The 17089-nt window shown below is 44.7% G+C and overlaps 1 protein-coding gene across 3 annotated transcripts in view; it reads left to right on the forward strand.

Annotated features, from left to right (window-relative positions):
• The first annotated feature begins 200 nt into the window (after positions 1-200).
• The window catches only part of LOC137350729 (threonine--tRNA ligase 1, cytoplasmic-like), a 59032-nt gene continuing 42143 nt past the window's right edge, over positions 201-17089 (forward strand). For 2 of the 3 annotated variants that reach the window (XM_068015690.1, XM_068015691.1), the window contains exon 1: positions 201-513. In XM_068015690.1, the coding sequence (XP_067871791.1) occupies positions 256-513 (258 nt within the window). In that variant the 5' untranslated portion in view covers positions 201-255. Of the gene's footprint in view, positions 514-2656; positions 3119-17089 lie in introns of those variants that run through there. The other variant, XM_068015692.1, reaches the window with a different exon arrangement.

A 17089-nucleotide genomic window follows, 5' to 3' on the forward strand; every position in this document is an offset into this window, starting at 1 on the left:
GCCGGATGTCGGGGAGGCCTCAGTGCGGTTGCGCTGTGCCGGATGTCGGGGAGGCCTCAGTGCGGTTGCGCTGTGCCGGATGTCGGGGAGGCCTCAGTGCGGTTGCGCTGTGCCGGATGTCGGGGAGGCCTCAGTGCGGTTGCGCTGTGCCGGATGTCGGGGAGGCCTCAGTGCGGTTGCGCTGTGCCGGATGTCGGGGAGGCCTCAGTGCGGTTGCGCTGTGCCGGATGTCGGGGAGGCCTCAGTGCTAACGCGATGGCGGCTTTGTCAGGTTTGGCGGAGCGTCTCGCCGCGCAGGAGGTGCAGGTGCAGCGACTCAGCGCGGCGATGGAGCAGTTACAGTGCGGGGACGAAGAGCCGGTGGGCGGCCTGGAACTGCGAAGCCTCAGAGAGGAGAACGAGAAACTCAGGTACCGGCGGCTGCACCTGGAGCGGAGTCTGCGGGCCGAGCTGAACCGGGGGCCGCCCATCGCCCGGGAACCACTGCAAGATAACTCGGCCTCCGGAGCCCAGGTAGGATCCCGGGCCTCCAGTTACTGCGCTGGGCATTTTAGCCGAGTGAGTGGACACTAACCCAGCATCTGCGGCCTAGCTGTAAGTGGGCGTTGTCATGGTGATTGGGAGCTGTTTGCACATCCTGGTACTGATTGTTTTATTCATTCACTGGATGTTTGCATTTGTTGCCCATCCCTCTACATAGGAATTAGGAGCAGGAATAGGCCACTCTGCCCTTCCAGCCTGCTCCCCCATTCAATACAATCATGGCTGATCTTAGGCTTCAATTCCACTTTCCCGCCTGCTCACCATATCCCTAGATTCCCTGAGACTCCAAAAATCTAACTATCCCAGCCTTAAATATATTTAACGATGGAGCATCCACAACCCTCTGGGGTAGAGAATTCCAAAGATTCACAACCCTTTGAGTGAAGTAATTTCTCCTCCTCTCAGTCCTAAATGATCGACCCCTTATCCTGAAACTGTGCCTCTGTGTTTCAGATTCCCTGACCAGTGGAAACAGTCTCTCAGCATCAACCCTGTCAAGCCCCTTCAGAATCTTCTATGTTTCAATGAATACAGACCCAATTTACTCAGCCTCTCATCATTGAACAACCGCCCCCCCCCCCCCCCCAATCCCAGGGACCAATCTGATGAACCTTCGCTGTACAGCCTCCAATGCAAGTATATCATTTCTGAAATGTGGAACCAAAACTGCACACAGTACTCCAGATATGGTCTCACCAAAACCCTGTATAATTGTTGCAAGACTTCTTTATTCCTGTATTCCAGTCCCCTTGCAAGAAAGGCCAACATGCCATTTGCCTTCTTAATTGCTTGCTGTACCTGCATGCTAACTTTCTGCCTTCCTTGTATAGTCTCTGAACATCCATACTTCGCACCTCTTAAAATAATCTGCTTTTCTATTCTTATGACTAAAGTGAATAAATTCACTCTTCCCTACCTTATACCCCATTTGCCATCTTATTGACCACTCACTTCACCTGTCTATATCGCTCTGCAGCTTCTCTGTGTCCTCCCCAGTTTACCTTTCCATCTACCTTTATATCATCATCAAAATTAGATACATTACTCTGTCTCTTCATCTAAATTATTAATATAGAGTGTATACAGCTGAGGCCCCAGCACTGATCTTTGTGGCACTCCACTATTCACTGCATGCCAACTTGAAAATGCCCCATTTATGCCCACTTTTTGCATCCTGTCCATTAACATTAAAGCAATAGCCTGGGCCCTAGGTTGCTCGTCTGGTGACATTACCACAGCGCCACCGCCTTCCCATGCTCGTTAGTCTGCAACCTGACAGCAGATCTGAGCAGAAGACGGCAATGTCGTCCATGTACAGGGAGGCTTTGACCTGAGTGCTTCCGCTGCCTGGGATTGTCACTCCTCTTGTGCCCACATCCTTCCTAATGGACTCAGCAAAAGGCTCGATACAGCAAACAAACGAGACAGGGGAGAGAGGACAGCCCTGTCTGACTCCAGATTGGATCGGGAAATTTTCTGATTCCCACCCATTGATTGAGACTGCGCTACTGATGTTTGTGTAGAGCAGTTTGATCCAATTGCAGATTCCCTCACCAAATCCCATTTTGGAAAGCACGTCCATCATGTAGGTGTGCGATATCCTGTCAAAAGCCTTCTCCTGGTCCAGGCTGATGAGGTACAGTACAGGTCTGATCTGGGTGAATCACCAACACCAGAGCAGACTTGACTCGACTGGCTATTACTTTGGACAGAATCTTGTAGTCAACATTAAGCAGTGAGACGTGCCGCCAATTTCTGATTTCCGCCCTCTCCCCCTTCTGCTTGTAGATGAGGGTGATGATGCCTTTCCTCATAGATTGTGACGTGCTGCCGGCCAGGGGCATGCTCTCGTATACTTCCAGCAAGTCTGGGCTGATCCAGTCCCACAGGGCCGAGTGCAACTCAACCAATAAGCCATCGCTTCCGGGAGTTTTACTCGTCTCGAAGGACTTGACGGCCTTTGTCAGCTCGTCCAGAGTTAGTGGTTTGTCCAGTCTCTCCCTCATGCTGTCATCTAAGACCTCTGTGATAGATGACAGGAAGGACTGGAAGGCCGTGCTGTCTGTGGGCTTCACGTCGTACAGCCCGGAATAAAAGGATTTGCTGATCCTTAGTATGTCAGACTGCGAAGACGTTACTGAGCCATCCTCTTCCTTCAGGCTGCTGATCACAGAGCTCTCTCTGTGTACCTTTTGGAAGAAGAAACGCGAGCACGTCTCATCCTGCTCAATGGAGCGGACTCCGGACTGGAAGATGATCTTGGAGGCCTCCCCCCTCTCAATCAGATATACCGCTTTGGATACTGTTGGGGGGGATGGCTTCCCAGGGGAAAGCAGCAACAGCCAAGTTCGTGGCACCACAGATGGCTCTGCTGCACAGCAGGGGGGAGAAGACGACTGGGAGAGCCATTGTGAGAGGAGATTCAATTGTAATGGGAACAGACAGGCGTGTCTATGGCTGCAAACGAGTCTCCCTGGTGCTAGGGTCAAGGATGTCTCGGAGCGGCTGCAGGACATTCTGAAGGGAGAGAGTCCACAGTCAGTGGTTGTGCTACATGTCGGTACCAACGACATAGGTAGAAAAAGGGATGAAGTCCTGCAAGATGAATTTAGGGGGTTATAAATTAAAAAGCAGGACCTCAAAGGTAGTAATCTCAGGATTACTTCCTGTGCCACGTGTTAATGAGTATAGGAATAGGAGAATAGACCAGATGAATGCTTGGCTGGAGAAATGGTGCAGGAGGGAGGGAATTAGATTCCTGGGACATGGGACTGGTTCTGGGGAAGGTGGGACCTGTACAAGCGGGATAGGTTACACCCAGGCAGGACCGGAACCGAAGTCCTCGTAGGGGCGTTTGCTAGTGCTGTTGGGGAGGATTTAAACCAGAATGGCAGGGGGATGGGATCCTGAGTGGGGAGACTGAGGAGGATGAAACAAGGTTAGAAACGAAAGACAGGAAGCAAAAAGACAAAAGTGGAAGGCATAGAAATCAAGGGCAAGAAACAAATAGGGCCATAGTGTGAAATAATGCTAAGATGACAAAGAATGTTAAAAGGACAAGCCTAAAGGCATTGTGTCTCAATGCGCGGAGTATTCGCAATAAGGTAGATGAATTAACCACGCAAATAGATGTAAATGGATATGATATGGTTGCGATTACGGAGACATGGCTGCAGGGTGACCAAGGATGGGAACTGAACATCCAGGGGTATTCAATATTTAGGAAGGACAGGCAAAAAGGGAAAGGAGGTGGAGTAGCATTGTTAGTAAAAGAGGAAATCAACACAATAGTGAGGAAGGATATTAGCTCCAAGATGTGGAATCTGTGTGGATGGAGCTAAGAAACACCAAGGGGCAGAAAACGTTGGTGGGGGTTGTATATAGGCCCCCAAACTGCAGTGGTGATGTAGATGATGGCATTAAACAGGAAATAAGAGACGCATGCAATAAGGGTGCAACTGTAATTATGGGTGCCGTTAATCTACATATAGACTAGGCAAACCAAATTAGCAATAATACTGTAGAGGAGGAATTCCTGGAGTGCATACGTGATGGTTTTTTGGACCAATACGTTGAGGAACCAACTAGAGAATAGGACGTCCTAGACTGGGTATTGTGTAATGAGAAAGGATTAGTTAACAATCTTGTGCGGCGTCTCTTGGGGAAGAGCGACCATAACATGATAGAATTCTTTGTTAAGATGGAGAGTTTAGTTTAGAGATACAGCACTGAAACAGGCCCTTCGGCCCACCGAGTCTTTGCTGATCATCAACCACCCATTTATACTAATCTTACACTAATTCCATATTCCTACCACATCCCCACCTGTCCCTATATTTCCCTACCACCTACCTATCTTAGGGGCAATTTATAATGGCCAATTAACCTACCAACCTGCAAGTCTTTGGCATGTGGGAGGAAACCGGAGCACCCGGAGGAAACCCACGTAGACACAGGGAGAACTTGCAAACTCCACACAGGCAGTACCCAGAATTGAACCCGGGTCGCTGGAGCTGTGAGGCTGTGGTGCTAACCGCTGCGCCACTGTGCCGCCCGAGAGTGAGAGAATTGATTCCAAAACTAGGGTCCTGAATCTAAATAAAGGAAACTATGAAGATATGAGGTGCAAGTTGGCTATGATAGATTGGGGAATGTTACTTAAAGGGTTGACAGTGGATAGGCAATGGCTAGCATTTAGAGTGCATGGATGAATTACAACAATTGTTCATTCCTGTCTGGTGCAAAAATAAAACAGGAAGGGTGGCTCAACCGTGGCTTACAAAAGAAATTAGGGAGGAGAAATATAAAATGGCCAGAACAAGCAGCAAACCTGAGGATTGGGAGCAGTTTAGAATTCAGCAAAGGAGGACAAAGGGGTTGATTAGGAAGGGGGAAATGGAGTGAGAGAGTAAACTTGCAGAGAACATAAAAACTGACTGTAAAAGCTTCTATAGATATGTGAAGAGAAAAAGATTAGTGAAGACAAATGTGGGTCCCTTACAGTCAGAATTGGATGTCCTTGTGCACCAGTTGCTGAAAGTAAGCATGCAGATGCAGCAGGCAGTTAAGAAGGCAAATGGTATGTTGGAGGATTCACGTACAGGAACAAGGATGTCTTGCTGCAAGTATACAAGGCCTTGGTGAGACCACATCTGGAATATTGTGTGCAGTTTTGGTCTCCTTATCTGAGGAAGGATGTTCTTGCTATGGAGGGAGTGCAGTGAAGGTTTACCAGACTGATTCCTGGGATGGCAGGACTGGCATATGAAGAGGGATTGAGTCGATTCGGTTTGCATTCGCTAGAGTTTAGAAGAATGAGAGGGGATCTCATAGAAACCTACAAAATTCTAACAGGACTGGATAGACTAGATGCAGGAAGGATGTTCCCGATGGCAGGGGAGTCCAGGACCAGGAGTCACAGCCTAAGGATAATGGGTAAGCCATTTAGGAATGAGATGAAGAGAGATTTCTTCACCCAGAGAGTGGTGAACTTGTGGAATTCTCTACCACGGAAAGCAGTTGAGGCCAAATCATTAAATATATTCAAGAAAGAGTTAGATATAGTTCTTAGGGCTAATGGGATCAAGGGATACGGAGAAAAGCAGGAAAAGGTTACTGAGTTTGGATGATCAGCCATAATCATATTGAATGGTGCAGCAGGCTCGAAGGGCTGAATGGCCTACTCTTGTTCCTATGTTTCTATTTTATTTTATTTAAGTATGAAGAATAAGGAGGCGACAAACTGCTTAGAAAATAAATGTCTAATTGGGATAGAAAAACAGAGGAATCACAAAGTGACAAAGCAGGTTAACGAGGCCATAAAAAAAAGCCAAGAAAATATTGGGGTCTAGTTGTGGAGGGACAGAATTGAAAAACAGAGAATTTATCTTAAATTTGACATAAGTGCTGGTCTTGCCAACCAAGTCCTGTGAATGAATTTTTAAAAAACTTATGTAGAACCTTGGTTAGATCACACTTGGAATACAGTCAACAGTCTGGTCTCCAGATAAAGGCATTGGAGAAGATTCAAAAGACATTTATTAGAATAACACCAGAACTGAACGGTCATATTTACTGGGTAAGACTGAACAGGCTGCAACACTTTTCTGTAGAAAAGAAAAGACTGAGGGAGTGTCCTGATAGATGGCTTGATGATTCTGAAAAGTTTTGATAGGGTTGATATTTGCACTTGAGAGTTGTGAGAATGTGAAACTGGCTACTATAGGGAGTAGTGGAGGTGAATAGTTTAGATGGGGAGTAGTGGAGGTGAATAGTTTAGATGGGGAGTAGTAGAGGTGAATAGTTTAGATGGGGAGTAGTAGAGGTGAATAGTTTAGATGGGGAGTAGTAGAGGTGAATAGTTTAGATGGGGAGTAGTAGAGGTGAATAGTTTAGATGGGGAGTAGTGGAGGTGAATAGTTTAGATGGGGAGTAGTAGAGGTGAATAATTTAGATGGGGAGTAGTAGAGGTGAATAGTTTAGATGGGGAGTAGTAGAGGTGAATAGTTTAGATGGGGAGTAGTAGAGGTGAATAGTTTAGATGGGGAGTAGTAGAGGTGAATAGTTTAGATGGGGAGTAGTAGAGGTGAATAGTTTAGATGGGGAGTAGTAGAGGTGAATAGTTTAGATGGGGAGTAGTAGAGGTGAATAGTTTAGATGGGGAGTAGTAGAGGTGAATAGTTTAGATGGGGAGTAGTAGAGGTGAATAGTTTAGATGGGGAGTAGTAGAGGTGAATAGTTTAGATGGGGAGTAGTGGAGGTGAATAGTTTAGATGGGGAGTAGTGGAGGTGAATAGTTTAGATGGGGAGTAGTGGAGGTGAATAGTTTAGATGGGGAGTAGTGGAGGTGAATAGTTTAGATGGGGAGTAGTAGAGGTGAATAGTTTAGATGGGGAGTAGTAGAGGTGAATAGTTTAGATGGGGAGTAGTAGAGGTGAATAGTTTAGATGGGGAGTAGTAGAGGTGAATAGTTTAGATGGGGAGTAGTGGAGGTGAATAGTTTAGATGGGGAGTAGTAGAGGTGAATAGTTTAGATGGGGAGTAGTAGAGGTGAATAGTTTAGATGGGGAGTAGTGGAGGTGAATAGTTTAGATGGGGAGTAGTAGAGGTGAATAGTTTAGATGGAGAGTAGTGGAGGTGAATAGTTTAGATGGGGAGTAGTGGAGGTGAATAGTTTAGATGGGGAGTAGTGGAGGTGAATAGTTTAGATGGGGAGTAGTAGAGGTGAATAGTTTAGATGGGGAGTAGTGGAGGTGAATAGTTTAGATGGAGAGTAGTAGAGGTGAATAGTTTAGATGGGGAGTAGTGGAGGTGAATAGTTTAGATGGAGAGTAGTAGAGGTGAATAGTTTAGATGGAGAGTAGTAGAGGTGAATAGTTTAGATGGGGAGTAGTGGAGGTGAATAGTTTAGATGGGGAGTAGTAGAGGTGAATAGTTTAGATGGAGAGTAGTAGAGGTGAATAGTTTAGATGGGGAGTAGTAGAGTGAATAGTTTAGATGGGGAGTAGTGGAGGTGAATAGTTTAGATGGAGAGTAGTAGAGGTGAATAGTTTAGATGGGGAGTAGTGGAGGTGAATAGTTTAGATGGAGAGTAGTAGAGGTGAATAGTTTAGATGGAGAGTAGTAGAGGTGCATAGTTTAGATGGGGAGTAGTAGAGGTGAATAGTTTAGATGGGGAGTAGTAGAGGTGAATAGTTTAGATGGGGAGTAGTGGAGGTGAATAGTTTAGATGGGGAGTAGTAGAGGTGAATAATTTAGATGGGGAGTAGTAGAGGTGAATAGTTTAGATGGGGAGTAGTAGAGGTGAATAGTTTAGATGGGGAGTAGTAGAGGTGAATAGTTTAGATGGGGAGTAGTAGAGGTGAATAGTTTAGATGGGGAGTAGTAGAGGTGAATAGTTTAGATGGGGAGTAGTAGAGGTGAATAGTTTAGATGGGGAGTAGTAGAGGTGAATAGTTTAGATGGGGAGTAGTAGAGGTGAATAGTTTAGATGGGGAGTAGTAGAGGTGAATAGTTTAGATGGGGAGTAGTAGAGGTGAATAGTTTAGATGGGGAGTAGTGGAGGTGAATAGTTTAGATGGGGAGTAGTGGAGGTGAATAGTTTAGATGGGGAGTAGTGGAGGTGAATAGTTTAGATGGGGAGTAGTGGAGGTGAATAGTTTAGATGGGGAGTAGTAGAGGTGAATAGTTTAGATGGGGAGTAGTAGAGGTGAATAGTTTAGATGGGGAGTAGTAGAGGTGAATAGTTTAGATGGGGAGTAGTAGAGGTGAATAGTTTAGATGGGGAGTAGTGGAGGTGAATAGTTTAGATGGGGAGTAGTAGAGGTGAATAGTTTAGATGGGGAGTAGTAGAGGTGAATAGTTTAGATGGGGAGTAGTGGAGGTGAATAGTTTAGATGGGGAGTAGTAGAGGTGAATAGTTTAGATGGAGAGTAGTGGAGGTGAATAGTTTAGATGGGGAGTAGTGGAGGTGAATAGTTTAGATGGGGAGTAGTGGAGGTGAATAGTTTAGATGGGGAGTAGTAGAGGTGAATAGTTTAGATGGGGAGTAGTGGAGGTGAATAGTTTAGATGGAGAGTAGTAGAGGTGAATAGTTTAGATGGGGAGTAGTGGAGGTGAATAGTTTAGATGGAGAGTAGTAGAGGTGAATAGTTTAGATGGAGAGTAGTAGAGGTGAATAGTTTAGATGGGGAGTAGTGGAGGTGAATAGTTTAGATGGGGAGTAGTAGAGGTGAATAGTTTAGATGGAGAGTAGTAGAGGTGAATAGTTTAGATGGGGAGTAGTAGAGTGAATAGTTTAGATGGGGAGTAGTGGAGGTGAATAGTTTAGATGGAGAGTAGTAGAGGTGAATAGTTTAGATGGGGAGTAGTGGAGGTGAATAGTTTAGATGGAGAGTAGTAGAGGTGAATAGTTTAGATGGAGAGTAGTAGAGGTGCATAGTTTAGATGGAGAGTAGTAGAGGTGAATAGTTTAGATGGGGAGTAGTAGAGGTGCATAGTTTAGATGGAGAGTAGTAGAGGTGAATAGTTTAGATGGGGAGTAGTAGAGGTGAATAGTTTAGATGGGGAGTAGTAGAGGTGAATAGTTTAGATGGGGAGTAGTAGAGGTGCATAGTTTAGATGGAGAGTAGTAGAGGTGAATAGTTTAGATGGGGAGTAGTAGAGGTGAATAGTTTAGATGGGGAGTAGTAGAGGTGAATAGTTTAGATGGGGAGTAGTAGAGGTGAATAGTTTAGATGGAGAGTAGTGGAGGTGAATAGTTTAGATGGGGAGTAGTGGAGGTGAATAGTTTAGATGGGGAGTAGTAGAGGTGAATAGTTTAGATGGGGAGTAGTAGAGGTGAATAGTTTAGATGGAGAGTAGTAGAGGTGAATAGTTTAGATGGGGAGTAGTAGAGGTGAATAGTTTAGATGGGGAGTAGTAGAGGTGAATAGTTTAGATGGGGAGTAGTAGAGGTGCATAGTTTAGATGGGGAGTAGTAGAGGTGAATAGTTTAGATGGGGAGTAGTAGAGGTGCATAGTTTAGATGGAGAGTAGTAGAGGTGAATAGTTTAGATGGGGAGTAGTAGAGGTGAATAGTTTAGATGGGGAGTAGTAGAGGTGAATAGTTTAGATGGGGAGTAGTAGAGGTGCATAGTTTAGATGGAGAGTAGTAGAGGTGAATAGTTTAGATGGGGAGTAGTAGAGGTGAATAGTTTAGATGGGGAGTAGTAGAGGTGAATAGTTTAGATGGGGAGTAGTAGAGGTGAATAGTTTAGATGGAGAGTAGTGGAGGTGAATAGTTTAGATGGGGAGTAGTGGAGGTGAATAGTTTAGATGGGGAGTAGTAGAGGTGAATAGTTTAGATGGGGAGTAGTAGAGGTGAATAGTTTAGATGGAGAGTAGTAGAGGTGAATAGTTTAGATGGGGAGTAGTAGAGGTGAATAGTTTAGATGGGGAGTAGTAGAGGTGAATAGTTTAGATGGGGAGTAGTAGAGGTGAATAGTTTAGATGGGGAGTAGTAGAGGTGAATAGTTTAGATGGAGAGTAGTGGAGGTGAATAGTTTAGATGGGGAGTAGTGGAGGTGAATAGTTTAGATGGGGAGTAGTGGAGGTGAATAGTTTAGATGGGGAGTAGTGGAGGTGAATAGTTTAGATGGAGAGTAGTAGAGGTGAATAGTTTAGATGGAGAGTAGTAGAGGTGAATAGTTTAGATGGGGAGTAGTGGAGGTGAATAGTTTAGATGGGGAGTAGTAGAGGTGAATAGTTTAGATGGAGAGTAGTAGAGGTGAATAGTTTAGATGGGGAGTAGTAGAGTGAATAGTTTAGATGGGGAGTAGTGGAGGTGAATAGTTTAGATGGAGAGTAGTAGAGGTGAATAGTTTAGATGGGGAGTAGTGGAGGTGAATAGTTTAGATGGAGAGTAGTAGAGGTGAATAGTTTAGATGGAGAGTAGTAGAGGTGAATAGTTTAGATGGGGAGTAGTAGAGGTGAATAGTTTAGATGGGGAGTAGTAGAGGTGAATAGTTTAGATGGGGAGTAGTAGAGGTGAATAGTTTAGATGGGGAGTAGTGGAGGTGAATAGTTTAGATGGGGAGTAGTAGAGGTGAATAGTTTAGATGGGGAGTAGTAGAGGTGAATAGTTTAGATGGGGAGTAGTAGAGGTGCATAGTTTAGATGGAGAGTAGTAGAGGTGAATAGTTTAGATGGGGAGTAGTAGAGGTGCATAGTTTAGATGGAGAGTAGTAGAGGTGAATAGTTTAGATGGGGAGTAGTAGAGGTGAATAGTTTAGATGGGGAGTAGTAGAGGTGAATAGTTTAGATGGGGAGTAGTAGAGGTGAATAGTTTAGATGGGGAGTAGTAGAGGTGCATAGTTTAGATGGAGAGTAGTAGAGGTGAATAGTTTAGATGGGGAGTAGTAGAGGTGAATAGTTTAGATGGGGAGGAGTAGAGGTGAATAGTTTAGATGGGGAGTAGTAGAGGTGAATAGTTTAGATGGAGAGTAGTGGAGGTGAATAGTTTAGATGGGGAGTAGTGGAGGTGAATAGTTTAGATGGGGAGTAGTAGAGGTGAATAGTTTAGATGGGGAGTAGTAGAGGTGAATAGTTTAGATGGAGAGTAGTAGAGGTGAATAGTTTAGATGGGGAGTAGTAGAGGTGAATAGTTTAGATGGGGAGTAGTAGAGGTGAATAGTTTAGATGGGGAGTAGTAGAGGTGAATAGTTTAGATGGGGAGTAGTAGAGGTGAATAGTTTAGATGGGGAGTCGTGGAGGTGAATAGTTTAGATGGGGAGTAGTGGAGGTGAATAGTTTAGATGGAGAGTAGTAGAGGTGAATAGTTTAGATGGAGAGTAGTGGAGGTGAATAGTTTAGATGGGGAGTAGTGGAGGTGAATAGTTTAGATGGAGAGTAGTAGAGGTGAATAGTTTAGATGGAGAGTAGTGGAGGTGAATAGTTTAGATGGGGAGTCGTGGAGGTGAATAGTTTAGATGGGGAGTCGTGGAGGTGAATAGTTTAGATGGGGAGTAGTGGAGGTGAATAGTTTAGATGGGGAGTAGTAGAGGTGAATAGTTTAGATGGGGAGTAGTAGAGGTGAATAGTTTAGATGGGGAGTAGTGGAGGTGAATAGTTTAGATGGGGAGTAGTGAGGTGAATAGTTTAGATGGGGAGTAGTGGAGGTGAATAGTTTAGATGGGGAGTAGTAGAGGTGAATAGTTTAGATGGGGAGTAGTGGAGGTGAATAGTTTAGATGGGGAGTCGTGGAGGTGAATAGTTAAGATGGGGAGTAGTAGAGGTGAATAGTTTAGATGGGGAGTAGTGGAGGTGAATAGTTTAGATGGGGAGTAGTGGAGGTGAATAGTTTAGATGGGGAGTCATGGAGGTGAATAGTTTAGATGGGGAGTAGTGGAGGTGAATAGTTAAGATGGGGAGTAGTAGAGGTGAATAGTTTAGATGGGGAGTAGTGGAGGTGAATAGTTTAGATGGGGAGTAGTAGAGGTGAATAGTTTAGATGGGGAGTAGTAGAGGTGAATAGTTTAGATGGGGAGTAGTGGAGGTGAATAGTTTAGATGGGGAGTAGTGGAGGTGAATAGTTTAGATGGGGAGTAGTAGAGGTGAATAGTTTAGATGGAGAGTAGTAGAGGTGAATAGTTTAGATGGGGAGTAGTAGAGGTGAATAGTTTAGATGGGGAGTCGTGGAGGTGAATAGTTTAGATGGGGAGTAGTGGAGGTGAATAGTTTAGATGGAGAGTAGTAGAGGTGAATAGTTTAGATGGAGAGTAGTGGAGGTGAATAGTTTAGATGGAGAGTAGTAGAGGTGAATAGTTTAGATGGGGAGTCGTGGAGGTGAATAGTTTAGATGGGGAGTAGTGGAGGTGAATAGTTTAGATGGGGAGTAGTAGAGGTGAATAGTTTAGATGGGGAGTAGTAGAGGTGAATAGTTTAGATGGGGAGTAGTGGAGGTGAATAGTTTAGATGGGGAGTAGTGGAGGTGAATAGTTTAGATGGGGAGTAGTGGAGGTGAATAGTTTAGATGGGGAGTAGTGGAGGTGAATAGTTTAGATGGGGAGTAGTGGAGGTGAATAGTTTAGATGGGGAGTAGTGGAGGTGAATAGTTTAGATGGGGAGTAGTGGAGGTGAATAGTTTAGATGGGGAGTAGTGGAGGTGAATAGTTTAGATGGGGAGTAGTAGAGGTGAATAGTTTAGATGGGGAGTAGTAGAGGTGAATAGTTTCGATGCATTCAATAGAAGGACATGTTGCTGCCGTTCGATGAAGAGGGTGGGCGGAGGCTCATGTGGAGCATAAATAATAGCATAGACTAGTTGGGCTGAATGGTTTGTTTCTGGGCTGTAAATACTTTGTAACTAACCAGAATAGAATCAAAGGCAGAAGTGGAGAGTCGAACTAAGCAGTGTTGAATGAGAGAACAGAAGCACCGTATCTTGGCCTGCCCCCCCCGCCCCCCACACACACCACAACCCCCACTTCTGGACATTCTCACAACACAGGCATTTCCCTGCAGGAGTCACTAGCATGTCATCAGGGGCAGGAATCCTGATACAGAACCCCGACCTGTTGTCTTGGGTGAGATCAGTGAAACTTAGATAGTCTTCGGACCAAACATGGGAACAGGCTGGTTGTTCAGACATCAACCCAGGGGCAGCAACTCGAAGGGTGCAAAGAACCGTGTCAGTGAGGAGCAATACACGATTGGTGAATGTCTGGTCAGGAACAGGACTGAAGGTTGTGACTCCAAGTGCAGTGTTGTGTGGGTTGGTTCATTGATTGTCGATGGTGTGAGTGTGCCATTCTGAAGGGAACAGGGTGGAGGACGAGGTTATGTTTGTATTCCGATTTACCTCTGAGAGGTGAGCAGGGACTCTACACGATCTTTGCCCAGGATAAAGTCAGTGGGGAAGTGTTTCTGAGAGCACAGCTTACACCTGGATCTGTTATGGAGGTGTGGCCCATTCTAGCACTTGATGGGTTTGTGTCTGTTTCAGTTCAGTCCCCATGCAGCTGATGTAAAATGAACTATCGACTATCTCAGCATCACAACCAGTGAACGGTTCTTTGCATCCTTTGGAGTTGCTGCCCCCGGGTTGTTTGTTTGAATGACTAACCTGTTCCCATGTTTGATCCTCGTGCTACATTGGGTTCACTGATCTCACTCAAGGCAACAGGTAGTTGTTCAGTAATTGGCCGACCTGCCTCTGCACCAGGGAAAGGGGAAAAAAAATCAGCCACAATTCCTGCCCCTGATGACTTACCAGCGACTGCTGCAAGGAAGTGCGTGTGTGGAGATTTTGGGGGAAGGGGGTGGTGTGGGTCGAGTGGTGGGGTGAGGATTGAGCATGCCTGTGATGTATCCATAGTTGAATACTTTGCAGGCGGTGTCTGGGTTCATAGTAGAAGAGTGGCTGTTTGGCCGACATATTGGAGGGAAACTGCACTACAAAGAGCCTTCGGGAGAGGATGTGAACATAAGAAATAGGAGCAGCAGTGGGCCATTCGGCCCTTCAAGCCTGCCCCGCCATGCAATAAGATCATGGCTGATCTGCCCCAGACCTCAACTCCTCTTTCGTACCAGCTCCTCACAGCCCTCAACTCCCCGATATTTCAAAAATCTATGTACCTCCTCTTTAAATACTTTCAGTGATCTAGCCTCCACAACTCTCTGTTGTAGAGAATTCCAGACATTCACCACCCTCTGAGAGAAGAAATTCCTTCGCATCTCAGTTTTAAATGAGTGTCCCCTTATTCTGTAACTATGTCCCCTAGTTCAAGATTCCCCCACTGGTGGAAACATCTTCTCAACGTCTACCCTGTCAAGCTCCCTTAGAATCTTGTACATTTCAATAAGATCACCCCTCATTCTTCTAAACTCTAATGAATAAACGCTTAACCTGTTTAGCCGTTCTTGATAAGTCAACCCCTTCATCCCAGGAATCAGCCTAGTGAATCTCTTTTGAACTGTCTCCAGTGCCAGTATATCCTTTCTTAAATACCAAAACTGTATGCAGTACTGCAGGTGTGGCCTCACCAACACCCTGTACATTTGTAACAAGACTTCCCTATTTTTAAACTCTAACCCCCTCGCAATAAAGACCAAAATTCCATTTGCCTTCTTAATTACTTGCTGCACCTGCATGCTACCTTTTTGTGTTTCATGTACAAGAACACCCAGATCCCTCTGTGCTGCACTTTTTTGAAATCTCTCTCCATTTAAATAATAGTCTGCCTTTTGATTCTTCCTACCAAAGTGCATGACCTCACACTTTCCTACATTAATCTCCATCTGCCAAGTTTTTGCCCACTCACTTAACCTATCTATATCCCCTTGCAGATTCCTTTATGTCCTCATCACAACAGGCCCTCCCACCTATTTTTGTATCATCAGCAAATTTGGATATATTACACTCTGCCCCTCCTCCAAGTCGTTAATATCGGTAGTAAATAATTGAGGTCCGAGGACTGATCCTTGCAGCGCTCCACTAGTTACGTCTTTCCAACCTTTAAAAGACCCATTAATCCCGACTCTGTCTTCTGTGTGTTAACCAATCCTCAATCCATGCTAATACATTACCCCCAATACTGTGAGCTCCTATCTTGTGTAATAATCTTTTATGTTGACACCATGTTTTCGAAATGTCCTGCTATTTCTTCCTCAATAATGGACTCTAGCATTTTCCCAACGACCGATGTTAGGCTGACTGGCCTGTAGTTTCCTGCTTTTTGTTTCCCTCCCTTCTTGAACAGGGGCATCACATTAGTGGTTTTCCAATCTGCTGGGACCCTCCCGGAATCCAGTGGGTTCTGGAATATTTCGACCAATGGCTCCACTATCTCTGCAGCCACTTCCTTTAAAACCCTTGGATGCAGGCCATCAGGTCCTGGTGACTTGTCTGCCTTTAGTCCCATTAGTTTGTCAAATACTTTGTCCCTTGTCATTGAGACTGTTACAATATCTTTCCTCCCATTAGCTCATTGCTTATCTGATATCTGTGGAATGTTTATAGTGTCCTCCACCGTGAAGACTGATGCAAAATATTGCTTTAAATTATCTGCCATTTCCCAGTTCCCCGTTATCAATTGTCCAGTCGCATCCTCCAAGGGTCCCACGCTCACTTTAGCTACTCTCTTTTTATATACCCGTAGAAGCTCTTGCTGTTTGTTTTTATATTTCTTGCCACTTTACTTTCATAATCAATTTTCTCCCTCTTTATTAGCTTTTTAGTCATCCGCTGCTGGTTCCTAAAAAAAAAAAATTCCCAATCCTCTGGCCTACCACTAGTTTTCACCGCTTTGTATGCCTTAGTTTATGATTGGATACTCTCCTTGACCGCCTTTGTTAACCACAGGTGGTTCATCCTTCTCATCGAGTCCTTCTTTTTGACCGGGATAAATTTTTGCTGAGCATTATGAAATATCTGCTTAAATGTCTACCACTGCTCATCCACTGACCTTCCCCTTAGTCTATTTTCCCAGCCTGCTTTAGACAACTCTTTCTTCATACCTCCGTAATTGTCCTTGTTTACGTTGAGGACACTGGTTTGAGACCCGAGTTGCTCGCCCTCAAACTGAATTTGAAATTCTACCATGTTGTGATTGCTACCACCTAGAGGATCCTTAACTACGATATCTCTTATTAATCCTACCTCATTACACATTACTAGATCTAAAATAGCCTGTTCCCGGGTAGGTTCTGCAACGTATTGCTCTAAGTAACAATCCCTGATGCACTCTACAAATTCGTCTTCCTTGTTTACCTCTGCCAGTCTGATTTGTCCAGTCAATATGCAGATTAAAATCACCCATGACAATTGTAGTGCCGTTCTTACATGCCTCCGTTATTTCCCGATTTATACTTTGTCCTACAGTGAGGCAACTCTTCGGAGGCTTATAGACGACTCCCACCCATGACTTCTTCCCCTTGCTATTTCTTATTTCCACCCAAACTGATTCCACGTCACAATCTATTGCACCTATATCACTACTCACCACTGCACTGATATCTTCCTTTATTAACAAAGCTACCCCACCTCCTTTTCCTTTTTGCCTATTTTTCCGGAACGTTGAATACCCTTGAATATTGAGTTCCCAGTCTTGGTCACCCTGCAACCATGTCTCTGTAATAGCTATCAAGTCATATTAATTTCTATTTGTGCTGTCAACTCATCTATCTTGTTACAAATGCTGCGTGCATTCAGATAAAGAGCCTTAAGCTTTGACTTTTTGCCATTATTACTCATTCTGGTTCTAATTTCTGATGCACTCTTCTATTATATTTTCTGATCCTTCCTGTCACACTTGGATTACCGTTTGCCTCTTCACTACCCTGCTCCTCTGCTCTCTCGTTTCTTTTTGATTTTTTAAACTTTCCTTCAATTGAACCCTTCCTCCACTAATTAGTTTAAAGTCCAATCTACAGCCCTAGTTATACGATTCGCCAGGACACTGGTCCCAGCATGGTTCAAATGGAGCCCATCCCAATGGAACAGCTCTCTCCTTCCCCAGTACTTGTGCCAGTGCCCCATGAATCGGAACCCATTTTCCCCACACCAATC

Source organism: Heterodontus francisci, chromosome 35, assembly GCF_036365525.1.
Source record: "Heterodontus francisci isolate sHetFra1 chromosome 35, sHetFra1.hap1, whole genome shotgun sequence".
NCBI lineage: Eukaryota > Metazoa > Chordata > Chondrichthyes > Heterodontiformes > Heterodontidae > Heterodontus > Heterodontus francisci.